Genomic DNA, 26,188 nt, shown 5'->3' with positions numbered 1-26,188 from the left:
GGATAATCCTCATCCTCAACCCCAAACATCAAGGCGCAGAGATAATGACACCTGGCAGCATATTAGAAAATTGCTTATGTTACAACAAAAACAAAAAAACATTTCATCCCAGCAAAACCTGGGGCTGGGGAAGGAGGAAGGTTCAAAGTAGGTGGATGGTCCAGATCTGAGATGGCCTGTCCTTGGCCAGCTCCCACAGCACCACATGGTCCCGGTCATAGCCTCGGCCACCTGGAGGGCAGAGTGATGGGGGACTTAGAGGTGGTCAGAGAGCGCGGAGGACAACACTGGCCTCAGCCTCCAGGTGTCCTCTCCCATTCACAGCCCACAATTACCCTTCACATCCAGGATCCAGCCCTCAAACATCTGGCTGCAGATGTGGCCCAATTCATTGATGCTCCACGTCTGGCGTGGCAGGCGGCTCTCAGCCCACAGCACCACCTTGGAGCCTGGGCTGGGAGGTCCAATCACCTGTAGGCTCATGGTGGGGGCCACCTGAGGCCCCAAGAGGTCATTAGGTACTGTTTTCCCTAGAAGGACTCCCCCATACCCAAGCCACCCTTCATAAACTGGGTTAAATCCTGGTTCTTATGGACTGTGACCCAAGGCAAGTCTTCATTCTTCTCAGCTTCACTTTCTTTGGGAATGGGAATCACTGAATACTAGTTTTTGAGGGTTTATCATGACAAACTGTAAATGGGATGGAAAAATATTAGCGCCTCCAGGAAGTCTTCTATGATTGATCCCCAAAGCGTAGGCTTTAACATCAAGCAAATCTCAGCATAGTCCCTGCTCAGCCCCTGAGTCATACCTGGTTCTTCAGCAGCCCATCCTCATAGTACCAGATGCAGCTGCCCCCAGCTTGAGGCTCAGAAACAACCACACGGCCTGCCTTCATATCCTCCACGTGGTCTGGCACTGCCAGGAAACCCCCCAGTGCTGCATTCCAGAGGCGGAAGTAGGCTCGGCGCTGGTGATGGGGAGAGGTTGAGAGTCGGGGGTTCCTAGGCAGGGGTGCCCCACCACCCATAACTCTGGGCCCTTTGTGCCCTCCTTCCTGACCCCCAAAATTTCCATGATCCTACTTCTAAGTAATTCCTTGCTTATACACACACATGCACAGTTCTGTGTCCATAAATACCCACAGATGTATGCAGAGACACCCTGACAGGTACGCCCATGGTCCATCAGGTGGCACAGAAGTTCACAAAAGACACACCACACTTACACGCAGACTCACACATCCTAGCTGTCACCCAGGTCCACCAGCTTACTTCATGCCAGGTACTTACGTTTGCTTTAAGGACAGATGTGTGTAGGGATATAGATGTGCACACACATGCTTACAGAGAAAAATGCTTGCACACAGCCATGCTGAAGAGAGGCCATAATGGGGTGGCACTAGACCATCAGATATCAGACCTGCCTCTACCACAAATCAGCAGGGGTCTTGGCTAAGAGGGGTGGTAATAACAACCACAGCTCACGTCTGCTGAGTTGCTGGGTGCTTCCCACTCAGGTACCAGTCTAAGGGTTCCACATACATGACAGGTCTTCAAACAAACCCATGATATTGCATGCTATCCCCATTTTAAAGATGAGGAAACAGAGGTCCCTGGAGGGATAGTACTTGCCCAAGACTGCAAAGCAAATCCTTGTCCACTTCTCTGGGCCTTTATTTCCCCATCTGTAAAATGTGAGGGTTGGAGATAACCTCCAGGATTTCTTCTGTGAATAGGGGCCACACAAACTATGCAGACAGACACATTCACCAAGGTCCCCAACACAGTTGTGAGTGCTCCTGGAGACAGTACACAGCACAGATGCTTGTACACATACATGTACATACATACAGAGATCACCTCCAGAGCACACAGACACATGGCCACATATGACATCATGAGCACAGAAATACCCTCAGATGGACACATGTGTACACACACACACACAGCCCCCAGCTGTGTTGCACCACAAATGCATGTGTGCAGAAATGAGACCCAAGCACAGTCACTCATGTGCAGACCCCTTGTTTTCCAAAATGAGGTATGCTTACTGTGGGTAGGGAAGGGGTATATGAGAGAGTTTTCAATCCTGTGTAGACAAGCTTATCTACATATGCAACAAACTTGTGACTTTACGGATATTATTCCTTAGGACAAAGACAAAGTAAAAAAACAAGAGAGTTGATTTAGAGAAAACTATTAAGTAGATGATGGTTCCAGAAGGAAGATGATGGGGCAAAGTTGTGACAAAAGCACACAAATGCTGATTTTGGGAAACACACTGACACACACCTAGACAGGCACACATAGGGACAGGCCCACCCTGACATGCTTACCTGCTTGATGGGGTAGAGGGAGCCTACCCTCTGGGTGCCACTGTAGGTCAGCCAGTTGGTGATCTCACAGCTGCCCACCAGCCACTGGCGGCCTCGGAAGTCGCTATGTTCACAAAGCACCCAACTGCACCCAGCAGGTGCCAGAGACACAGAGAGGAACACAGACAATCAAGGTAGAGAAATAATCAGGAACCTCAGAACAATATCCAACTCCTCTCTCTCATGTGGGGCCAAGGGGGAAAAGGAGGCTGGGATGTAGATTTGGGGTTTGCAGGGCAAAGTGGGGTCCTGAGAGGCCCATGGAGCTGGGGTGCAAGCCCTGAGAGCCAGAGACCCTCTCAGTCTGAACTTCCCCCTCCTTCCTGGACTGGAGGGGAAAGGAGAAGATGTAGGGAGGAGAGAAAAACCTTTGGGTTCCCTATCCTGAGAACTATCCACCAGCACTAGCAGCCCCTGAACCCTTTGTGCCTCCCCACCATACACTCACACGCCCCCCTTGATCCGCACGGACAGCACGTGATTGTTGAAGCCCTCAGCCTGCAGGCTCCGCACTTCCCCACTGAGTTCAATCTCCTTCCCCTCGAAGCACTCCAGGGCATACAGGAAAATGGCAGGCTCTGAAAAGTGCTGGGGTGGGTGGAGGAAAGGTGAGGCCACCAGAGCCCCAGGCCTAGGCTGTTTCACATCCCAACAGGTGCCCTCTTTGCACCTGAGAATGCTCATTGCTAGAAGTTATTCCCAGATTCTCAATCCCAGCATATGACAGACTGCCCCAGTTTCCCCCTCAAACATCCTTTCTGGTAAATGGCATTTCTAAAAACTATCGCCAGGGTGGAAACATGAGACTTATTCTACAGCTTCTCTTTTACATCCTCACAATGACAGTAACTGTAACGATAACAGCAGGAATAACAGCTGTTCTCATTTACTGGGCCTCATTGCATGCCAGATCCTGAGTTGAACATTTTATCTGATCTCATTATAACACCTCAACAACTCTCTAAGGAAGATGCTATCACAATCACTCAGGGCCTACACCTTGAGCTACTCCACCAGCCCTTTTCTGTGATGGGTTTTTTGTGATAGGGTCGCACAAACTATTTGCCCAGGCTGGCTTTGAACTGCAGTCCTCCTGATCTCTGCCACCTGTGTAGCTAGTATTATAGGCATGAGCCACCAGCACCCAGCTTCAAAGAGGACTTCTTAAAGGAGGGAATTCATAATGACGATCCCTGTTTAACAGAGGGGAAACTGAGGCTGGAGAAAGTGAAACTGCTTGTTCAGGGCTCCAAAGCTGGGCTTCAGACCCTGGTCCATCTGTCCTCAGAGCCCCATGTGTAGTGATAAGGGCTTGGATTTCAGAGTCGGCTGCCCGGGGAGGTGTCTGCAGTGCCTGTTACTAGCTGTGTGACCTGTGACTTACAGGGCATCTCCGTGCTTCAGTTTCCATATCTAGTAACAGTAGCATGCCTCACAGGGCTATCATGAGGTCGAAGGGCTTCATATGTGGAAAGCCTACTCTTTCTGTGTGCCCAGGGAAGGTCAGCTGTTCTGACCAGTACCACCCAGTCCTACAGTTGCTAGTACCTTAGTAAAGCCCGTGTCACTTCTGTCCATCTCTTCCCTGGTCCAGGACATCAGCTCTCATTCTGGGTCACTGAGGCAGCCTACCCGTTAGCTTGTCCTCCTCCTTGCCTTCCCCCTCCTATCTACCTGCTGCAGTGCCATCTTCCCAGTTGATTCTGACATCCCCCCACCCCCCCCACACAGACTGTCCCTTGGGTATTGCTGCTCCTGACCCCAAGCCCTGAACTGCCCTTCACTGTAACCTTCAGATCTGTGTAACCATGGGCTCCTTGTGGCAAGACTGTATCTGATTTGCTCTGTGTCCCCAGGACCTATCTCAGTGGATACTCAGTAAACATCTAGTAAGCTGAACTAACCCAGGGTCAAGGGTACCTGGGACAGTCCTGGAGAAGTCTGCAGTCAACCCTCATCAGCCCACCAAGCACTGAGACAGGATTCTGTGCCCAGGACTCCCCCAGCAGGACTCCCTCTGCTTCCAGGGTTGCCTGGAATGGGGCACTCACCAGGGGGACCTTCCGAAGAGAGCCCAGGACGGTGGAGGCCAGGCAGCCCATGGCCGTGAGAGTGGGGAACTCCCCCTCAGAGAGAATGTGCTGGTCCCCCTCAAAGTTCTTCTCATCAAACAGGATCCAGCTGTGGGTGTGAGAGGGAAAGAGTGAAGTAAGGTGAGCAATCACCTGTGCCCACCCTATTCTAGGCCTGGTAGCCCACTCTGAGAGCCAAGAGTGGTAGCAGAATTGATGGTACCCCCCTACCCCCCCAGTCCAGGATGAACAGACATTGCAGAAGCAGGCACTGAGGTCAGACTTAGGAAAGGACTGAAGGAACTCATACTGCCCCATTGGTAGGGAATTCAGCAATGTCAGGCAGTCACTCAGCAATTTCGTATCTACGAGTCTATCTCAAAGACAACCTTCAAAAACATGATACAACACATGTGCAAGGCTATACATTATAGCACTGTTTGCAACAACAAAGAGTGGAAAGATAGCCCGGCATTGATGGCTCACGCCTATAATCCTAGCTACTCAGGAGGCAGAGATCAGGAGGATTGCGGTTCGAAGCCAGCCTGGGCAAATAAATTGTGGGACCCTATCTCAAAAAACCCTACACAAAAAAAAGGACTGGTAGAGTGGTTCAAAGTATAGGTCCTGAGCTCAAGCCCCAGTACTGCAAAAAAAGAGTAGAAAGAACACAAATGTCCATCAGTGGAGAACTGGTTAAATAAACTGTACAATTCAGCAGTTTTTAGTGTATTCATTGGGTTCTAGTAAGAGAATGGGGGAGGGAAACAAAATATATTTGGTTTCTAGAATTATATGAAAATTTATATGTGAATGTATGTTAGCTTATATCTTCAAAAAGAAACAATGGATGAGTAAACCAAACACTAAAAATATGATTCCCTATGGGAGAGAAGGGGAAGGTGGTAAGAACAGATATACAAGCTTTGACTTTAGAATTACTATTGACTGAATATTTGTGTCTCCCCCCCCCAAAAAAAATCATATATTGAAGCCCTAATCCCCAAGGTAATGGTATTTAGAGGTACAGCCTTTGGGAGGTAATTAGGTTTAGACAAGGTCACAAGGGTGGGACTCCGTGATGGGATGAACGTCCTTAAAAAAAAAAAGAAAGGAAAGATAACAGGAGTTCTTCTCTCTCTCTCTCTCTCTCTCTCTCTCTCTCACACACACACACACACACACACACACACTCCTATGTGGGGACACAGCAAAAAGGTGGCCTTCTGTGAGCCAGTAAAGAGAGACCTCACTGGGGAACTGAACTGGCCAGAACTTTGCTCTTGAACTTGACTCCAGAACTGTGAGAAAATAAACTTCTGTTCTCTAAGCCACACGGTCTGTGGCATTTTGTTAGAGGAGCCTGAATTAAGATGGAATTAATGTAAACATTTTATGTAACAGAATTAAGACCTGGGGGTGTAGCTTGGTGGTGGAGTACTTGCCTAGCATTTGTGAGGCCCTGGGATCAATCCTGAGCACTGACAATTGACAGACAGATAGATAGACAGATAAACAAATAAAAATATTCCTAAAATTAGAAATAAATTAAACTAATGAATCTAATTATGTACCAGGTTGGCAACATTAACTACACAAACAAGCATTATTTCAAGTGTCTTTAGAACATAGTATTTTGGGTCCGGGAGAATGTGGCTGAAATGGTAGAGTGCCTACCTAGCAAGCACAAGGCCCTGAATTCAAACCCAGGATAGGCTGGGCACTGGTGGTGGGGTCATGCCTATAATCCTAAATATTCAGGAGGCAGAGATCAGGAAGATCACAGTTTAAGGCCAGCCCAGGCAAATGGTTTGTGAACCTATCTCAAAAATACCCAATGCAAAAAATAGCTGGTAGAGTGGTTCAAGTGATAAGAGTGCCTGCCTAGCTGGTATGAGGCCTTGAGTTCAAACCCCAGTACTGCAAAACAAAACAAAACAAAAAAAGCATACTACTTTAAATAATATGTAAGTATATGTATATATACATATACACACACATATATATAATATATAAATATATAAGGATGTAAGTGAATGTTTTGAGGACAAAAAGAACCACAAAGAAACCTCAAACATCTTTCGGTGTTTTTTTCAGTGGTAATACTGTCATTGTCATTTTGAAACAACTAGCATGCAGATTTAGATCTCTATAGACCATTTTCCTTTAAAAGGTAACAAAGTTGCCTGGGAAATGGCTCATTCCATGTTGGGGCAAGTAGCCAGGCACAGGTGGCTCATGCCTATAATCCTAACTACTTGGGAGGCTGAAATCAAGGTTCAAGGCAAGCCCAAGTGAATAGTTCTCAAGACACCATCTCCAAAATAACCAGAGCAAAATGGACTGGAAGCATGGCTCAAGTGGAAGAGCATCTACTTTGTAAACATGAAGTACTGAGTTCAAAACCTCAGTCTCTCACACTCCAACCCAAGAATAACTACTTCTGGTAGCAGTGGTTTAAACAGAGGTGCACACAACAAGTGGACCTTATTGTTGGGAGCTGTTGCTGTGTCCCTCAAAGTGAATGTGGAGGTTCTATACCCTGCAGAAGAAAAAAAATAGGAAAAAAACAAAAACAGCCCAACCAAAAAAAATAATAATAATAAAAACAAAACACCTGAGTTCCTTATACTACCTTTTTTTTTTTTTTTTTTTTGGTGGCACTGAAGTTTGAAATCAGGGCCTCACGCTTGCTACAAGGCGCTCTTACTGCTTGAGGTACTCTCAGCCACTTCTTATATTACTTTAAAAAAAAAAATCTTCACTGGTCAGCTTTGGAGGTTGCTAGGGTACAAATTCAAAAATTATTCTGGCAATTTATAAAGAAAAAGAGTCAATCGTTGATCCTTCGGACAGGATCAAACTCTTTATTTGTTCCTATATAAACTATTTCAGGTTGCCAAATAGTTGAAAAGGAAAAAGCTCTTCACAGAGGTATTCTATCTAATATATGTAGAAGAAATAACAAAAATTTAAAAAAATCATTGTGCAATAATCTCCAAAGAAATAGTAGATCTAGACAATTATCGGTGGATGCAAATCATAGTTGAAAGGTAATGAAGAGTTGAGCGGAAGCCGGTGGCTCACGCTTGCAATCCTAGCTACTCGGGAGGCAGAGATCAGGGGAGAAGCTGTCCTCTCCCCTCACCCTTCGGACCACGCCCCGCACTCCACTCACTCCACGTCCTCACCTGCCGCCGTGGACACGGCAGGACTGGGGCTGGAAGGTGACGGGCAGAGAGGCCTGGTCATCGTCGAAGGAGATGTGATCACCCAGGCAGTCGGGGCCTGAGAAAAGCTGAATCTGGAGGCAGAGTGGGAGGTGGTGTGGGTCAGAGGAAATGAAGAGGGGTAGCTTTGAAATGAGGTAAGAGGAGATGGGCGCCCCACCAGCTTCCTGCAGAGCCGCCTCCTTACCTTTGAGACGAAGTGCAGGTCGTGCTCCCCTACCTGCAGGGAACGACCAGGGACACTCAAGGGGGATTCCAGATCCTAACCTCTGTTGAGGTTTGAACCCCGCAAGCTCTCGCGCCTCCCAGGCAGGTGCTAACCCGGCCCCCTCCCAGATACCCCAGAGCTCCGGGCCCATTCCGCCACGCCCCCTCTGCAGGGCGCCTCTCGGATGCAAGCCCCGCCCACTTCCAAAGGCCCCGCCCACCACGCCGCACGCACCTGCAGGACCGGCTGCAGCGAGGCGAGGGCGCTGTTGCCCGCGCCCCAGTCGTCGCAGTTGCGGTACACGCCCTTCTCCAGCACGTACTGCTCCCCCGAGAAGCCTACCTGTTCATAGGCCACCCACCTGCAGGAAGGGCGGGGCTCGGGTCAGCAGGGGCGGAGCCGGCACCTCTCTCAGAACCGCCCCCCGCTGGCCTAGTCCCGCCCCACTCCCGGAGCCCATGTCACTCACACGCCGCTGAGCACGTGGATGGCCTGTGTGTGGGGGCCGTGCCGTGCTAGCTCCACGTCTGCCAGTGCCGTGCTCACCTCCACACCGTGCCCCTCGAAGTCCACAGCCTCAAACAGCACCACGGCCGGGTCCCCGAAGTCCTGAGTCCCAAGGACAGTCAAGTCTTTCCCGCCACAAATGGAAACTACTACGAGTTTCCAGACCCCAGGGACGCAGCCCACCCGGTATTAGGAATGAGGCGGTGAGTGTGGCCTGGAGAAGAGCCGCAGGATGGGGAGAGACTAACCCTCAGGGAACACTTTCAAGGAGAAAAGGAAGAGGTACAAATTCTTCCCGCAGATTTCACTGAGGAAATTCTGGCTGGGACCAGAGAAGGAGGGCCAGTCCAGTTGCCCTTGCTTACCGTGCGGATGACACGCAACGAGGTCAGCAGCTCGTCATAGCCGCCCCATCGGGACCAGTCAGCATATTCACCCTCCTCCAGCAAGTATTGGTGGCCCCGGAAGCCCTCTTTCTCATAGCCCACCCAGCTGGGCGAAGGGGGAGGATGGACAAACAGATTCAGTCACAGTAAGCCCATGAATAAGCCGCTCCTACCTCACACAACCTAGGTCCCTCCCCACCCCAAAGGGTAAAGACCGGTAGGCCCAATGAAGTAGAAAGAATTGTCCTAAGTCCTCACCAGCCCCCAAGAATTCGCAGGGACCCCACAGTGGCCAGTTTGGGGCTCTGGATGTCCTCTGGTTGCTGAAGGTTGTAAATATCTCGACTAACTTCCCAGCTCCTGCCCTGAAAACCTTGGGCCTCATACACCACAGCCTGGGGGAAAGAGGGTGTCAGGTTGATGGGGTGTCATCTGGACCCAAACACACCCAAGCCAGCCAGCCCAGGAATGGCTCCACCAAGCATCAGCCCAGAGCTGTCTCTAATGTGGGTCTGGGCCTTACACATCATAAACTGGTTCCCAGTGAGCCCATCAGGTCCTCCTAGGTCCAGCTTCTGGCCCCCAGTCCCTGTCTCCTGTCTTCCAGTTCATGCCACCATGACCACCAGCCCCAACACACCAAAGACCCTTCTTGGCAATGAAGCCCAGTGCCTTACCTTGGGCTCCCCTGGCTTCTCCACACTTGGGCAGCCCTGTGGAAGAGATATTGCTGAGACACTAGCCCAGAGATGGGGGAAGACAAATGGTGTGAGACCTAGAACTTTCTTAATATTGAGGCCTCTAAAAATTTGTTAATACTGAGACCTCTTCCCCACTCCTTGGGACAATCTTCCCTTTCCTCCAGCCCTGATCTGGAGCTCCCAGGGGTAGTGTCCAAGGGGCACTTTTCTACACTCATATCCCCCTCTCTTGTCCACACACATAGAGCTACACTACTTGGGACCAGAGGCAGAGTGGCCTGTGGGTGTGCCATGCTCCTTACCAATCTCATGGGCTTCAGGGAGCCCACACTGGGGTCCAGTGTACCCCAGGCCTCCGACGTGGGGTACTCTCCAGGCTCAAGGATGTAAGGGGTGTCTTCGAAGAATGGTTTGGGGTATAGCAACCACCTGGGGGAGGCAGAGAAACCATTGCAACCCCAGGCCCCAAGGGACACAGAATGGAGGGATAGTAGAGCAAGTAGGGGAGGAGCAGGTTTAGGGGGCAGGCTTGCCCAAGGGGACTCAGGAGGACACTTCAGTCTTTGGTCATTTCACAGTAGCCACTCTGTTGGCCTCCCTTCCTCTGGCATGGCCCTCTCCAATGTCATCTGTAGAGTTCTTCACACACACACACCGCTGCTTAAAAACCACCAGTTGATCTTATTAGCTACAGTAAAGCCTGGCAACACAGAGTACCATGATCTTCCTCCCTCCTGAACTCATCTCCCCACCTGCTGTTTATACTGGCCAGACTGGACTTTTTGCTTTTTGGTGCTGGGGATGAAACCCAGGGCCTCACACATGCTAAGTAGGGACTCACTCTACCACTGAGGGATCACTCACAGCCCCAGATGGAATTTTTGAAGATTCAATCTCTCACCACTGGGCCTTTAAATGTGCTATTCCCTCTACCAGATATACTTTTTTCCCCATTTATTCAATTAACAAATATTAGAATTTACTCTGGGCCAAACCCTGTCTTGGGCATCAGGGATTCAGTACTAAACAAAACATAAATTTCTGTCCTCATGGGGCTTAGATTCTTAGCCAACTCATGCAGGCCAAGATGTCTCCTCCTTCAAGAAGGCCTCTTTGAAGCTAGGCGCTGGTGGCTTATGCCTATAATCCTAGCTACTCAGGAGGCAGAGATCAGGAGGATTGAAGTTCGAAGGAAGCCCAGGCAAACAGTTCATGAGACCCTATCTTGAAAAAACACATCACAAAGAAGGGCTGGCAGGGTAGCTCATGCAGTAAGAGCACCTGCCTAGCATGCATGAGACCCTGAGTTCACATCCCAGTACTACCAAAATAAAAAAATAAGAAGAGGCTTCTTTAACTATTCTTCTGCCCCCACCTTCAGTTGTTACTTTTCTTGTGTTCCCACAATGTGTGCTCCCCCATCCTGGAACTCTGAATTGCTATTATTGTCTGTTTACTTGCCTGTCCCCACCAGAGGACTGGGCACTTCTTTTGCTTTTGAGACAAAATCTTGCTTTGTAGCCCAGCTAGCTTCAAACTCAAGAGCCTCTCAAGTACTGTGATTACAGGCATGAGCCACGGTGCTCTGTTTGAGAGCAGGAACTGTGTCATTGTCACCTCTGTTTTTCCATTACCAACACAATGAATGTTAAACGAAGGAATTCTAAAATAGTTTAGACTCACAGTCCTGAAGAGACACTGGCAGATGCCACCTGCAGGGATCTCTCTAGCCCCTGGGAGTCCTTCAAAGCCTCGGTTAGCTTCACTTGCTCACCGGTGAGACCCTCCTCAGAGAACAGGCTGATCTCCGGGGTGCAGTAATCCTGCAGAAGTGGGGACAATGACATATAAACCAGCTTGGAGACTACCCTACCCCAACCCTATTTTCCCAAATCTGTCCAGCCAAGGCTTCTGGGAAAACCTTTGTGGCTGTCTGTGCAGAAACCAGGAGGGATGGGGTGGCTGGGATATTCTCTGCATGGCCAGCTAGTCAAGCCTGAGACCAAAGTCTTTAATGGTACCTTGCTGGACCTTTGAGACCTGAGACCAAAGGTCCGGGAATCTGCAAAGAGTCCTGCCCTTCCCTTGCCTCTGGGTGGCCTGGCTTCCTACCCAGTGATGGGAGTGGCAAAATGGACAGCCACTTCCTTAGGTCCAACTTTATGTACAATTCTTGCCTCAGTTCATACAGGTATTCTTGGTTTTCCCTGTTTTCTTGTTTGTTTGTCTTGGTGCTACAGATGGAACCGAGGACCTTGTGCACGCTAGCATGCGGTCTATCACCGAGCTACAGCCTAGGCCCCAGACTGCCTTTGACGGGTGCCTCTACCTCATCCCAGGCAGCAGCAGGTTTTCCCTGCATTCAGGCATTTCTTCCTCACTGGGACTATTTTCATTCACTCACTCACTCATAAATGATTATGAAGCACCTACTGAGTACAGGGCCATGCACTAAAATCACATTCTACCCCATCCCCTTTAATCCTCCCAGTGGGTGTTATCAGTACAATCTCAGGTGAAGAAAGTAAGGCTCAGTGAAGTTAAGCAGCCTGCCCTAGGTCACAAAACTTGTAAGCAGCAAAGCCAAGAACAGAGGAATGTAGTTTTTGTTCAGTGTTGCAACCTAGTACCTCCCACATGCCTGGTACACAGTAGGTGCCCACTCGGTGCTGACTGAATCAAATAATTCTAGGACTGTCTTAACTTCAAAGCTCTTGTTTTTCTCTTGTACCTCATTACCTCCCACATGTGGACGGATTTATTGTGAGCTTCTCACAATAAATCGTCCACAAATATGCGTGTGTTTCTGGAGAGCCTTTGAAAAAGGCCAAGCTGTCCTGGGCTCTCGTCCTACCTAGCTCAGGCTCATCGCTTACCGCTTACCCTGCAGACTGCAACAGCCCAGCCCTCAGTTATTCATCCTCTCATTAAAGTCACAAACAAGCAAAATCCCCAAATGTCTGACGAACCCTGCTTCTAAAGTCATTGCCCTTTCCACTGGGTCTCCCCAGGGGTTAAGATCATTTTATCAAATTTAATTTTGGTAGTTTGTAAATTCAATGCTGTTACTCAGGGAGGAGGGAGGTAAAGGCAGGATTTAGAAGCCAGCCTGTCTCAAAAACAAATGAACTAACAAACAAAAACCAATGCAGTCTGGTTACTGTACATGGTTCTCCTGTGTCAAGCCAGGCCTCAGAGCCTAGCTGGCCATGCATTCTACAGTGCTCTTCCTGCCTGGGGCCTGGCTCACTAGACATGAGCGAGCATCTGTGAACAAGTGAGTGAAAGAGCTCCATGGCACCTTGCCCTGGGTGGTGGGTGCTCCTGTCAAGTCTCTGCACTCTGACCTTGTCCTGCTCACCCTTCCCCAGGCTACCTTCCTGAGGGCATGGACCAGCCCTGCATTGCCTCCCCATCACATTGAGCACTCCACAGTGCCTCCAAGGCTGGGAACTTAGTTACACTTCTGTCTACAAAATTCTTCTCTGCCTCCAACCCTCCAGCCCATGTGATCTCTCCCAGAGATTCCCACTCTAGGCACTCATCAAGGCTGTTCTGCTCCTTAGGACCCAGGTCAGATGGAGCAACATCTGCCCCCACCACAGCCCACTCACCTGGACAACCCTTCTTAGGGAGCCTATGCCTTCAGTAGTCCACGCTGGGGCTCTGAGTTCTAGGTCTCCTTCAGGCAGGACCAGCTTCCTGCCCTGAAACTCTGGCTGTTCATATAGCATCCAGCTGTGGGCACAGAGATCCCATGGTCACAGTGGGGAGAGGAAGCTGTCCCCATGGTCTCTGGGTAGCTCCATAGGGGTTTCCTCCAGACTCACTGCCCTTCACATCCCCAGTCGGGACCCTGATGAGCACTCCCCACTCACCAGCCTCGCACCACCCTTATGGAGGCAACGAGGGCCCAGGTTGAGGCATCAGCAGTGTCTCCCCAGACTTCCCTGCTGTGGCCTTGGCAGCCAGGTTCTGAGAAGAGGATCACCTGGGAAGGCACAGCAGTGTCTCAGTCCTTGTCCCCAGACCCTCCCCCCTGCCACCCCCTGCCATTTGCCCTCACATTCTTTTTTTTTTTTAAAATGTTTGCATTCTACCATCTTCCTTGCTTTTTTTTCTATTCATTTATTCACATGTGCATACATTGTTTGGGTCATTTCTCCCCCCTGCCCTCCACCCCCAGCCTCTTCTCCCACCCCCTTCACTTTTTTTTTTTTTTTTTGCAGTACTGGGGTTGAAGGGTTTTTTCAAGATAGGGTCTTATGGAACTATTTGCCTGGGCTGGCTTTGAACTGCGATCCTCTTGATCTCTGCCTCCTGAGTAGCTAGGATTACAGGCATGAGCCACCGGCACCCAGCTGCCCCCACATTCTTACCTTCCCAGGCCTGGTGTTCAGTTTGCCTTGGATCTTCAGGGCTGGACTCTGGAATAGAAGGGGTGATAAGAAGTCTTATGGGGTCACCTCCTTACTGCCTCCCCACTTCTGCCATTCCAAGGATACCATGGTCTCCAGCCCTAAGGAGTCAGCCCACAGAAGATGCCACCCTTATTTCAAATCTCCCCTCCCCCATTACCTGTCCCACGAGCTGGGTGTCTGTCACTCCCCTTCCCCAGCTTCTAGGATATGGGAGCCACCAAGCCCTTTGGAATCCACAGATTGGGAGACTGAGGTCCAGAAAAATGTGGATTGTATGAGTTAGACCTCAGACACAAACCTCTTGCCTCCAGAAACTTGGACTCTCAGTACTCTCCTCTCACCACCCAAACTTGGACCCAGGAGAGACCAGGCACCCAAGGTCTTGCCCCACCCAAGGCCTCACTTACCCACCCCTCCGGATCCTGTGCCTGTGCTGGCTTCTCTGGAGGCGGCCTTCCGCTGCAGAGCAGGGTCAACTTTCCTGGTCCCTTCTTCAGCCTTGGTGCCCCATGGGGTGGCAGAGCAGATAGTTTTGCACCAAGTGGTTCCAGGGTGGAGGCCTCCTTGGTGGCTGGCACCAAACTGCCAAAGAGAAGGCTGCCTCCCAGACGGGAAGTAAGCCGGCTGCTGGCCAGCAGTTCTGACCCTGGCTCTGTAGGGGTGCCCTTGGCACCTTCTACATGCTTCTTCATCATCTCCAGAGGAGAGCAGGAGACCTGAGAGGGCCTGGCAGGACAGGGGTTCCATGAAGGACTGGACCCTGCTTTCTCCTGCCTGCGCTGAAGCTTTTCATCATCACTCAGGTAGGGGTTTTCTGGTTCCTCCTCTTCCTCCTTCTCCTCTTCCAGTGCAGGCACTTCCTGGGGACTGGGTAGCACCCATGGTCCAGGCTGGTCTTCCTCAATGGCAGGCAGTGTGGCGTACATGGCCAGGTAGGAGGAGCGGGGGGGTCGGGGCAGCCGGTGAGTGCGGAGGATCTCAGGGGGCTCCATGCTCCGCAGAGTATCCAGGAAAATCTCCAGATCAACAGCCAGAGCCACCTCATCATCATCTCTTGATGGCTCTGGTAGCACCTTGTCCCCATTGGAGTTGGGGACAAGCTGGGACTCCATTCTGGCCTCTGCTCCCATTGGCACTGGAGCAGGATTGCTTTCTGGGATGGAAGATACTTTGTCCACTGGGGAGGATGGGACAAGGGGAACAGCAAGGCTCTGGATACCCTCTTTTTGGGTGGAAGATGAGATGGGGCTCCCTTCGGAACCTTGGATGGTCTCACCCTGTTTGGGGAGCAGGAGAGCAGGAGCAGCTGAGCTTTGAACAGTCGCTTCCTTGGGAAGGGAAGAGGCAGAGATGCCTTCAGGGCCCTGGACAACCTCTTTCTGCGATGTGGGTGGGTCAGCAGGAACACCAGGACCCTGAAGTGCCTCTTTCTGAGGAAGGGTGGTGACAGATACATTTTCAGAGTCCTGAACAAACTTACTCCTTGGGGATAATGGGGAAGGAAGGCCTTCTGAGCTAAGGACAGCCTTCCTCCTTATAGAGGATGGTGCAAGAAGCTGTCCAGGCACTGTAACCACCTCGTTCCTCACCATGGGCAAGATGGGGGCTGCAGGGAGATCAGTCAGCTCATCCTCTTTTACCAGAGTCAGGACCTGGGGAGTGGGCTGGACCCTGGGGTGAGTGGGTACCACAGGCTGCTCTGGGGAGTGGGCTAGGCCCAGGGAATGAACATGGGTCTGGGGTCTGGGAGCAGAGGGTGCTGCTGGTGCTTGGCCCTGAGAAGTCTGGAGAGGGAGGGAGGTAGGGCTAGAGGCATCTTGTATTGTTGGGGACTCACAGGCCCTGGCATCCAGGGTTCGGTGTTGGTCTTGTTCCATGCTGGCTACAGGGACATCCTGGTTTGGAGGTGAGTGAGTACTTGCTGGGAGTCTTCCAGGGGCCAGGGCTAAGCTGTCATTTAGCTCAGCTGTCCCAGTCTCAAGCACCTGCCCTAGACCTGTCCCCATTGTACTGCCCAGGCTTGGGTTCCTTGGTGCCATACTCGTGGGCCTTGGGATGCGACTGGCAGGTAGGGTGCGCTCAGCAGGCACAAGGCTACTCAGCAACTCCAGGGCCTGGCTGCGGTTAGGTGAGCCCTCAACTCCAGGGTTTACCACCACTGCCCGAACTGCGCGGGTGACATTGCGGCCCCTTGGCAGGGCCTCGCCTGGCAGTGTTGGCTCCAAGGTCCCAGAGCTGTTCACATGCTGGTCCACGTAGCCTCCTACTAGGGTGGTGGTCCGCACAGTGCGTGTCACTCGCCATTCCTCACGGTTCCGGGGACTCCCACTTGTGACACCCGCACCTGGGTGGGGGCTTGGCTCACGGGATCCAGGCAGGGGCACTAAGAACTCAGTCCTGACCATGGCTCCTGTGCCTAATGGCTCAGTCCTGGAAGTTTGTGTACTGCCATCACCCCAGTCCACAGTTTCCTTCAGCCTTCCAACTGGCCTTTTCTCCTTGGGGGGTGGTGTATACTTCTTAGAAAAGATGGGCCCATGGCTCTGGAAGGTCCCATCATTCCGAGGTCCCTGACAATTCACAGTCTCTTCTTCCTTAGTAGCAAAGCCATTGACCTCTTCTTGCTGGAGGCTGTGCTCAAACATCTCCTCCTGGGAGGCTTTCATCCCGGCCCCTGACACCAGGGACACCTTGTGAAAACGGTGTCTGGTCTCTTCCTGGACAGGAGGTCGCTGTCTCCATGTCAATGTGGCACTTACTACCCGGGCCTTGGCCCGCGGAGGGGGCCCAGCTGCCTCCTCCATGTTGGACCCCAGCAATCTGTCCTGAGGTGTCCTTGGCTCACTATGGACCAGTTCCCTGCAGATGGTGAGAGAGAAGAGGAGAAATGAGTGTCAGAGTGTGGTGAGGGTAGCTCACTGAAGTGCAGAACAAGTGCCCCACCACAGTTAGGCCGGGAAACTTCAAGCAAGTGGCTTGACCTTTTGGTATTTATTTACTCATCTGCAAACTGGGTGTGAGATTCCCAGCTCTGATTTGAGTCATCAGAGCTCCTGACCAACTCATCTCCCCTCTTCCAAGCAACTCCCTCTGCTGAGTTCCTTCAAAGGGTAAAGCTGAGGACAGAGTTTGGAAGGAGAGAGAAGAGGAGAGCAGAAAGGAAGCTGCCCCAGCCTGTGGAGGTGCTAAGCCTCTGCCCAGGAAGCCCTTGGTCCAGTGCTCCAAGGAGACAGAAGCTTGAAAACTGGAACCTGAAAGCTGAGCAAATGCAAGCATTGCTCACATCCTGTTCCTGCCAGGTTCCTCAAAAAGGAGTTAAGGAAAAATAGGCTTTGGCCTCAGACAAAGCTGGATTCCCCTGGGCCCTATTGCTCACAAGCTGCTTGATCTCAGGCAGGCCACTTCTTCCTTTTAGGAGACAGGGTCCCACTGCAAAGCTGCAGTACTTAGACGTGCCTCCCAGAGTCTTGCCAGGACCCACTAGGAAACAAAGAAGGAAAATGCTCTTTATAAACTAAAATGATGGCTCATGAACTTCCATTGGAGATTTGTGACCAAACCTTAACAGGGACACACATGTGTGTACGTGCAGGAGTGTCCGATGATAATGGTCAGAGCTTAAGGTACATTTGTGTGCCTCTGTGGATATCAGTGGGGCCTGCACACAGAACTTTGGACTTTATAACACGCTTTTCCTCAATTCTCTCCTCTAAAATTGTTATTTCCTCACTTGTACAGATGAAGAAACTGAGGGTCAGAGAAAAGGATTGGCTGTCCCAGGATGATGCAGTCACAAAGTTGCCATGCTGGAGTTTGAATTTGCATCTTCTAAATCCAGGCCTTGTCATCTCCTCTCCCACCCATGAGGTGGAGGCTCAAGGTACACTAGCTACTCCCATGATCCTCTGAAGCTCAGCACATCTCCTTCTCACTCCTTGCAGAATGGGACCTGCATCTTATTTCTTCTCTGATCCTCCCTTGATCTCTCAGTTCTCTCTAACCTCCTTTACTAAATGAAGTAAACAAATAACACCTGCCTAAACAGAGCTCTTCACTTGAGGAACAATTTGGTGAATTTCCCTGTTTTAATAGCAACAAAAGCAGCCACATTGAGGGCTTTGTTGCCAAATACCTGGCTAAGTGCTTTACTTTCATTGTCTGACTGAATCATTGGAAAGCATCCCATGAGTTTGAGACCTCACAAACAATAAGTTGTTGTTAAATTACACACTAACAGTCCCATCTTGCCAATGAGATTTTTAAAGGCTGAGAGAGTTCTAGAAATTTGTTGAGTCACACAGCAGCAGTTCAGACTTGAACCCCAAGCCTAAGTATTTAAGTGCCATTCCAAAGTCCCTGATCTGGGAAACTGAGTCTTTAACTTGAGGGTTTACTTCTAAAGGGGGACACCCACCCCTACTCACTGATCTCCAGGGCTATTTTTAGATCCCAGAACCCCAGAGAAGTCCTCCTGTTCTTCCCCACTCTTGGGTTAGGCTTTCTTCAGGTCTGCCCCTCCTCTCCACAAGGCAGCCCCCAGAGGCCACACCCAGAAGCCAGAAAGGGACCCACTACCCCAATTTTCTTTCCCTGTCTCCACCTCCTGCCTCATAAGAAGCCTGTGAAACCCAGAACTTTGACCCTGCCCTGTGGCCCCAGCAGTGACTCAAGTTTTATGAGGGGCAGAGATGAAAGGGGCTGAGGCCCAGGCAAGCCTGACTTGACTCCAGGACCACTGGTGGCCTTGGGACAGGGCTTGAGGGGCCCAAGATGGCCTGGGTATGGGGAAGGGGAAGACTTAGATGGACCCCAACCCTTCCCCAGGCCAGAGCTTGCTGAGAACTGACACCCAAGACCTGGATCTCAGCTCCCATAATGGCCCCAATTCTCATTAAGCAGTCACCTTCCTTCTCATGGCACCCTGTTGTCCTGGCTGAGACTCCCCCCATGAGCTTCACGCCTCACGGAGCACCCCCAAAGTCCCTGTCTTCCTCACTGAGTCCCCTCTCCACTTCTGGATAATAACAACAGCCACCTGCCATTCATCAAGATTCTGACACTGCTGGTAAGTGGCAAAGCCTGGGTTCTAGGCTGCTCAGTCACCCATTCATTCATTCAACACTCACTGTGCCAGGCAATGTGCTAGGCCCTGGTTACACTCACCCAAAAGCCAGCTTTCCTGAAAAGGTGCTATCCTAGGAGTCCAGGGGTAAAGAAGCAGGCATTTGGAAAGCTCCATGGACCTCAGCAGAGCCATAGGAAACAGCCTCAAAGGATCAGTCAGTGATCAGCTCAGATACTGTCCTTGACCTCCCAGCAATCAGTTCCATGCCATTCTAAGCCCAGCCCAACCCTGGGACAACACCCCTGATGGTCACTCATTCCATAAGCATGTGGTCACTGCTTCTGCTTGCATACTTCTGGGACAGGGAGGTCACCCCTTGTCAGTTCACTGGATGCCCCATTCCTGGACAGTCATGACTTTTAGAATGTTACTCAAACTATTCTGGAGCCTGCCTATCTATAGCTCCCCACTTTTGTTCTTGCTCTGGAGACAAACCCCAGTAACTCAGATGTCTCTCCCAGGCAAGCAGAAGTGCCGGTTCCCAGAGCCCTCTCATTTCCAGGTCCTCAGACCAGAAGTGGATTTGCAGGCACTGTGACCTGTGACCTCCAAACAAGGCATATGGGGTTGGGAAAGGAAGGGCAAGGAGGGGGTGGGGGAGTGTGGGAAAAGTCTTGTCTAACCTAACAAGTCTTGGATTCTCCCCGCTTACCTGTGAGTCACCCCCAAACTAGGCCAAACCAGTCGACAGGCCCACATGCTGGCAAACACATGCTGCGTCACACAGGCACACTCAGAGTCACAGACCCGGAGTCACACAGCACAAAAACGCACAGATAACCCAGTCAGAGACACACACAACCGCACACATGGACACTCCCCAAAAGACACAAACACACAGACACTGGGAGACATAAGCCACATATCCACACAAAGAAACACACGCACACAATGACACACACATGCACACATTCCCAGTACACACTCAGTTAACCAAAGCCACAAGTTCTCCTTCCATTGAGAACATGGACTCACACATCCCCACTGGCAATCCCAGCCAGGCCTACCCCCTGTATTTACCAATCCTGGCCTACAGAACCCTCCTGCAGAGAGTGGGCCTAGAAGTATGATGTCCCTAGAAGACACCTTCCTCTCTAAGTGAGCCCTAGTCTCCCACACAAATCAGTCATTATCCACCCTGGCTCAAAATAGCCAGGGAGTAGCAGAGAGAACCCTATGTCCTCCCAGTTCATTCCCCTTTTAAGGCCAGACTCTCCCACCTCTCTGTCTGTCTGTCTCTCTCTATCTCTCTCTCCCTTGTCTCTGTGTGTGTGTGTGTGTGTGTGTGTGTGTGTGTGTGTGTGTGTCTCCCTCTGTCTCTCTGTCTCTCTCTCTCTCTCTCTCTCTCCCTCTTTGCTGAGAGTACAGCACTGCCAAATCCATGCACAAACCCAAAGAGGCGTCTTTGTGAGGCAGGATGGTCAGAGCACAGGTCTTAGAGTTGCAGAAACCTGGGTTCAAATTCTGACTTCTTTATTGTCCAGTTGAGTTTGGGCAAGTGCAGTAACCATGCCGAGCCTTCGTTTCCCTATTATAGCTAGATGGTGGTGGTGGGATTAGTCCCTACTCCATGGGACTGTTGCAAGGATTAAATGAAAGTATGCTTAGAAAACAAGTCATAGATGACAGCCACCGCCAACACCATTAGTTGCTTCTCAGAGCCCTGTCTGAGGTCCAGTACCCCTTCCTGGTGGATTTAGGGAGATCCTATGTTCATCCCTCCTCAGGGATCCATACATTCCCTCTCTGAGTCCACCCAGCAGATTTAGGAGAGTCATTTCAATGCAAATAAAAACTCAGGCTTGAGAATCTCGGCGCCTCTTCCCGTGGTCACCAGCACAGAGCCAGGTGGGGTAATTATTGCTGCCTCTGAGGTATAATTAATAAGCATCCCTGCTATTTTGGCAGCCCTGCTCCCTGGAGTTCAAAGCACGTTCCTATAACCACCTCCTTGTTCCTCATATCCAGCTCCCAAATCCACGCAACAACTCAAAGCCCAGAGAGGTTAAGCGACTTGCCCCAGGACACCCAGCACCTTGGCTGGGCTCTTATTCCCAGGCTGGGTCTGTGGCCACATGAACAAAACGAGTAGTAGGTGTTGCTGGGAAGCTGACCCCTGACCTACCTATCCTCTCCATGACAAGGTTTCCCCTCCTTGGAAGGGCAGAGGAGGAGGGGAGCAGTAGGTTCCAGCAGTAGCCTGTGAGTGAAAGGAGGGAGAGGAAGCAGAGATTGGGGGTGGGGGGGGTGTGCAGTCAGCTCACACTCAGGTGTCAAATGAATGGTGAAGCCCAGTCACAAGTCCCAGGGACCCAAGAGGAGGCAGTCATGCCAGTCTCCCCTCCCAACATCATGTCCCTCAAGGACCACCCTCTACTCACCAGCTGTGTGGGGTCCCAGGTTTCTGGTGGGCCTGGAGCTCCTGCCGCTGGGCCACACTCCCCTGATGCAGTGGGGCTCTTAGCCAGGGCTCACAGGGTGGGGCTGTCAGGCACCCCGTGATGGGGCGGGGCCCCTGGGGAGGTTCCTGCCAGCCCCTGGATTCCTCAGGGCTGCAGGGGTGGGAAGCTGGTCTGGCCGGTTCCTGGCCCTCCTCCCCAGGTGCCTGCCTGCACCCCTGCAGGGTGACAGTAATGTGGTAGTGGGTCTTCCTGGCGGAAGGACGTTTATGTTGGATCGGGGCCGGCTCTGGGTTGTCAGACTCGCACTTTGCCCCTTCTGCTATGGGGAAGGATATGGGGCAGTGTGGCAGGGGTGTGTTTCCCAGGTTGCATGTCTCAGGCTTCTGAGGGACCTCTGGTGCAGTGGGGAAGGGCTGCTGGCTAGCATAGCCTGGGGATCCCTGTTCCAAACATTGAGGAGCAGGCTCTGGGCAGGAGGGGTGCTTGGCCCCAGCAGGCTCCACTGCTGGTGCCAGGCTCTCATTTCCCATGGAGGCATGACTGGCCAGGTCACAGGCACTGCCCACAGCTGGCCTCTGCAGGCGCCCCAGGGACTGAGTGGATCTTCCTGAGATGTGTGGTCTATTCCAAATCCAGAAACCACCACGACTCCCATCCCGAAGGTCCCATTCTGACTGGCTCTGGACTTGAACCTGGCAAAAGCAGAGGCAGGGACATGGTGATTGGGACGTGGTGATAGCATGTGTTCTCCTGCCCTCCAGTCACCTCTAGACACCTCTGGCTACCCTCCTTGGCTCAAGGGAAGCTGAGTAGGACTTCTAATACCAAGCCAAGCAGCCCTAGGGAGAGGCTGCCAGGGCCACCAGAGCTGGAGAAAGGGGGAAGACTCTAGCAAGGACTGTTAGCATTTAACACACCCCCTTCCCATCCTACATATAAAGTAAGTGAGGTTTTCCGAGAAGACATTGACATGACTAGGGTCACACAGTAGGGCAGTGAAGGCCCCCAACTCCACACAGCCTTCCTGGTGATGTGGCACCAGGACCTGGCTGTGCCTTCCCCAGTCTGTGACTTCAGCTTTCTCACAGGCCCATCACTACTTTCCCAGTGCTCACAGCCTCTGTCTCTTTGGTACCAGCTACCCACAGAAATAGGGGCTATGTGATCATGCCTGCCTCAAGTGCCCTGGCCTCTGCCTGCTCCAGGATACCAGAGGGCCTGCAGCCACCTCCCTTGAAGCCTCTCAGCCTAAAATTCCCACAGCACAGCTGGGAGGAGGCACCTGGGCATAGAGTTAAAACAGGGATTGAGAGAGGCAGGTCTCCTGAAAATGGAACAGAGAAGACCTGTCTGCTCTCTTCACTGGGGTACAGCCTAGATGTGGGGATGAGGGGAGAGATCTTAGGATCTCACACCTTAATGGATGCTGGCCCCAAAACTACCAGTTTTCAAGGATGGGCTTGTGTCCTTGGCAACAGAGGAGCTAAATCTGGGGACAAAATTCCTCCTGGCAGGGATCCGTCATCCCAATCACTTTAATTTACTCATCTATGCAACAGATGCAGTCTCTCATTCCCCCAGGGATGGGATACTTCCAGACAGGAAAGTAGAATGATCAGTGTGGGGAACCCAGATAGAGCAACCTGAGCCTGAATACCAGCTCTGCTACTTGCTAGTGGCAAGACATGCAACAGCTTCCCCATGTGTAAAATGGGTGGGATCATGACAGCCAGCCCCTGCCTCCTAGGAGTGCTGCGCAGATGGTGGGAGATGATTCCATGCAGAGTGCTGCACACAATGAATATGCAGTTAACACTAGTAATCACTCATAGTGTTCAGGACCAAATACAGTCACTCATCACTGTCCAACTCATGGTTTAGTTCTCACTGGAGAGGGGGAAATGTGGCCAACTGTGGCCAGAAGGTTAAACACAGGTTCACCTCTGGGGGCTGGGGGAGGTATGCCAGGAAGTGAGAAGAAGGAGCCAAAATGGGCAGAGGTCAAAGGAGTAGGAGGAGGGGGCCCCTGGAACAGGCCTTGCCCAGGACCCCAGCACTAGGAAGTGCACATTTGCTGGATACTCTAAATCCATTACTTCATTTCCACCCCCTGTCCTAGAGAGGCATTATTGTGCTCAGAAGAAGGGAGGGATCTGTCTAGGGTCACACAGGAAATTCAGAACAGAGGGAAGATGGTACTCCCGTTGTCTGGCTCGTAATCAGGGTCTACAGTCCTGCCCAAAACCTCCAGAGCTCCAGCCTCCCTCCTCCTCCCTTTTGGGTTGTGTCCTACCTTGAGCCTGACATCGCTGGTGCTGCCCTGGCCCTGGGCAAGGTCAGGGCAGCTCTGGCCGCCCCAGGGCCTGGGAAGGAAGCACAGGGGAAATGAATGAGCAGCCTGCTCTTCCTCCTTCTATCCTGACACATCACTCCAAGACTGGGCCCAGCAGCCCCTCCCCTACCTTCTTCAGGGCCTACAGCCTAGAAGATGAGCTCCTTAAACCTTTGCAGAAGGCCCATATGGCAGCCTCCTCTGCCCCACTGCCAGAGATAGAGAAGGGTACTAAGGTGAGGTGGGATCAAAAAGGGCCTGTATCAAAGCCAGAATGCAGAGATACAGTGCTCAGATGACTCCACAGCTCCACATCTGCTGAGGTCCAGCTTAGCATCAGGCTTTGTACCTCCCTGATGACAAAAATTATAGAAGGTGGATATTAGTGTCCTTATTTCTTCAGATAAGGAAGCTGAAGCCCAAAGAGGCGAAGTGACTTGCTCAGAGTCACATAGCTAGTGAACCTTAGAGTTAGGCCACCAGGACTGTCCCATGCCAAAGCTTAATTGGACATCACCACACTAACGGGGGTGGGGGAGGGAGGGCAACAAGGGAAAGTCCCTTGACCCCCAGGCCCTTATTCTAGGTAATCTGTAGGAACCAGAGGCCTATGCCTCAGTTTGGGGTCCCATTCTCATGGCTGGTAAGAATAAGCCCAAGTGCACACATGGCGTGTGTCATCACTCTGGCTCTGTAGTTCCTCCCCTACCCTCCTCACACCTGACTCATCTGCACCCCAAGCCTGCTCCTCTCTGAGTAGGGAGGAAGAGGGAGTGCGGGCAGGGCCCATAGGGCAGGTTTCTGCCAGACAGGGTAAAGGCAGAGGTGTGTCTTCCAAATGAGTGTGGGCAGGGCAATGGCAGGGTGTGGACACCCCAGGGCACTCAGGCTTCGGGACACAGGGTGGCTAGGCCTTCCCCTCTGTAGGGTGAGAGAATAGCACAAACCCCTCCCCTCATTCTGCCCCCACTGTGCCCTCATCCCTCCTCCAGCAGCAGGCTGAAGACAGCTGCTTCATGATAAGATCAAAACAAATTGCCCAGTAACTGTGTAGACACACAAACACCCTGCTGCCTGATAGCACACCCACACTCTCTCCCCATATATGGCCTGCCGACTACTGGGGCCCTCTTGATTTTTCACTATCCACTTCCCAGCCTTTGAGCTCAGCCATCCAGGAGTGGTTTTCCTTCCTTTCACTTAGACATCAGCTACCATGAATGGGCTCAGAGAGGTGAAACAATTTGCTCAAAGTCACCCAGCTAGTGGCACCTAGGGTTAGAAGTTCCAGCCCCCTGGCTTGCAGTCTGACCATCTGAGAAGCAACAGTTTCAGGATATGAGTTCTGGAGTCAGATAGCTGACTGTGTATCCCCACTCCACCTCTTCCCAACTGTGTGACTTTAGGCATGTGACTTCACTTCTCTGAACCTCCATTTCCAGATCTGAATTGCTCTACCTGCTTCCCAGTGTTGCCATGAGGATTAGGCAAAAATAATCCAGGTAAATCATGAAGCAAGTGACAAAAATTTATTGTTCGATCGCCAGCACCGCAAAAAAAAAAAATTAATTGTTATTACAGTCTAGGTGCAGGAATGACAAGGGTCACCTGTGCACAGCATCAAAGGGCAATTGCAGTACAATTGCAGACAACTCCATAATCTGTCAGACTCATGACAAAGAGACATGAAGACCAGAGGAACATTGGCCTGTGATGTAAGAATCAAAGTTCACAGCAACAGGAGGAACTACCACGTGTGCCTTTAAACTGTCTCTGGGGAGGTAATTGTCTTTAGGCTGCCTGCCTTCAGTTGTCTGAAGGTTTTAAAAGGGCACAGGGGGTTTCCACAGTTCACAGATTCCAAATCGAGGTACATTGACATATACATTGTTTTTTTTTTTTTTTGCTCTGAGATATCCAAAACATGCTGATGGAACACTCATTATGTTCTAATACACGCACACAAACACACCTGCCCCACCCGGTCTTTCTCCATCCCCCTCACCTATCTCGGTGTCTGGCCTCCTCTGAGGTCTCCTTCCCCCTGCGCTCTCTCCGGACCCCAAGTCCAGCCAGGAGGCGGGCCAGGCGGGTCCCCAGGCCCCCGCGCCGCTTGGTCATGACGAGGCCAAGACCTGGGGCTTGGGCTGTCGGGACACTTGGCAGTGGGGGCCACCCGGATCCGCTGCACAGGTGGCAAAGCGCCTCCTCCGGCCCGCCCCCCTGAGCAAACAGCGGCCCCGCCCACACAGGCTGGTGACGGGGACCTGATTCTGATGTTGCCCAGGCCCTGGGGCAGGAGGTGCAAACTCAGGAGTCAGTCCCCACCTGGGACAGCAGCCCCGGACGCTCTGCCTGAGCCCCACACCTGCCCTTGAGCCCTTACTCTCTGCTCCATCTGCACTTTCAAGCCTCTGAAGGTGCTTG

The 26,188-nt window shown here is 51.6% G+C and overlaps 1 protein-coding gene and 1 non-coding gene across 5 annotated transcripts; one reads left to right on the top strand and one right to left on the bottom strand.

The window, feature by feature from the left end:
• Positions 1–26,012, bottom strand: Crybg2 (crystallin beta-gamma domain containing 2). 4 transcript variants are annotated; one of them, XM_074080906.1, is made up of 22 exons: positions 25,767–26,012; positions 23,723–23,792; positions 21,409–22,121; positions 14,310–16,761; positions 13,861–13,908; positions 13,360–13,472; positions 13,096–13,219; positions 11,165–11,304; positions 9,784–9,910; positions 9,458–9,493; positions 9,039–9,175; positions 8,760–8,886; positions 8,357–8,496; positions 8,122–8,248; positions 7,867–7,899; positions 7,641–7,753; positions 4,429–4,558; positions 2,826–2,965; positions 2,339–2,462; positions 812–970; positions 336–495; positions 63–231 (listed from the first exon to the last, which is right to left on the bottom strand). In XM_074080906.1, exons 1-22 carry the CDS (start codon positions 25,880–25,882, stop codon positions 143–145), a joined length of 5,418 nt encoding a protein of 1,805 aa, XP_073937007.1. In that variant the 5' UTR covers positions 25,883–26,012; the 3' UTR covers positions 63–142. The 4 variants fall into 4 exon arrangements, with proteins under 4 accessions (XP_073937008.1, XP_073937007.1, XP_073937010.1 ...); XM_074080907.1 differs by lacking the exon at positions 336–495 and having other exon boundaries at positions 1–231; XM_074080909.1 differs by lacking the exons at positions 21,409–22,121; positions 23,723–23,792; positions 25,767–26,012 and adding an exon at positions 19,066–20,293.
• LOC141425298 (small nucleolar RNA SNORA68) lies at positions 6,864–6,992 on the top strand. Its single transcript, XR_012450368.1, has one exon. It is a non-coding gene; the product is annotated as a small nucleolar RNA SNORA68 (small nucleolar RNA).
• Positions 26,013–26,188: the final 176 nt, after the last annotated feature.

This window comes from Castor canadensis, chromosome 7, assembly GCF_047511655.1.
Source record: "Castor canadensis chromosome 7, mCasCan1.hap1v2, whole genome shotgun sequence".
Classification (NCBI taxonomy): Eukaryota; Metazoa; Chordata; class Mammalia; order Rodentia; family Castoridae; genus Castor; species Castor canadensis.
Note: the sequence above shows the minus strand (reverse complement) of the source record. Positions and strands in the feature narration are given on the sequence as shown.

Coding starts and splice junctions, on each gene's coding strand:
- Crybg2 (XM_074080906.1), bottom strand. CDS start 25,882: ATGACCAAGCGGCGCGGGGGCCTGGGGACCCGCCTGGCCCGCCTCCTG. Junction 8,249..8,356: donor ATCCACGTGCTCAGCGGCGT/GTGAGTGACATG, acceptor CCCTTCCTGCAG/GTGGGTGGCCTATGAACAGG. Junction 232..335: donor CTGGATCCTGGATGTGAAGG/GTAATTGTGGGC, acceptor TCTGCCCTCCAG/GTGGCCGAGGCTATGACCGG.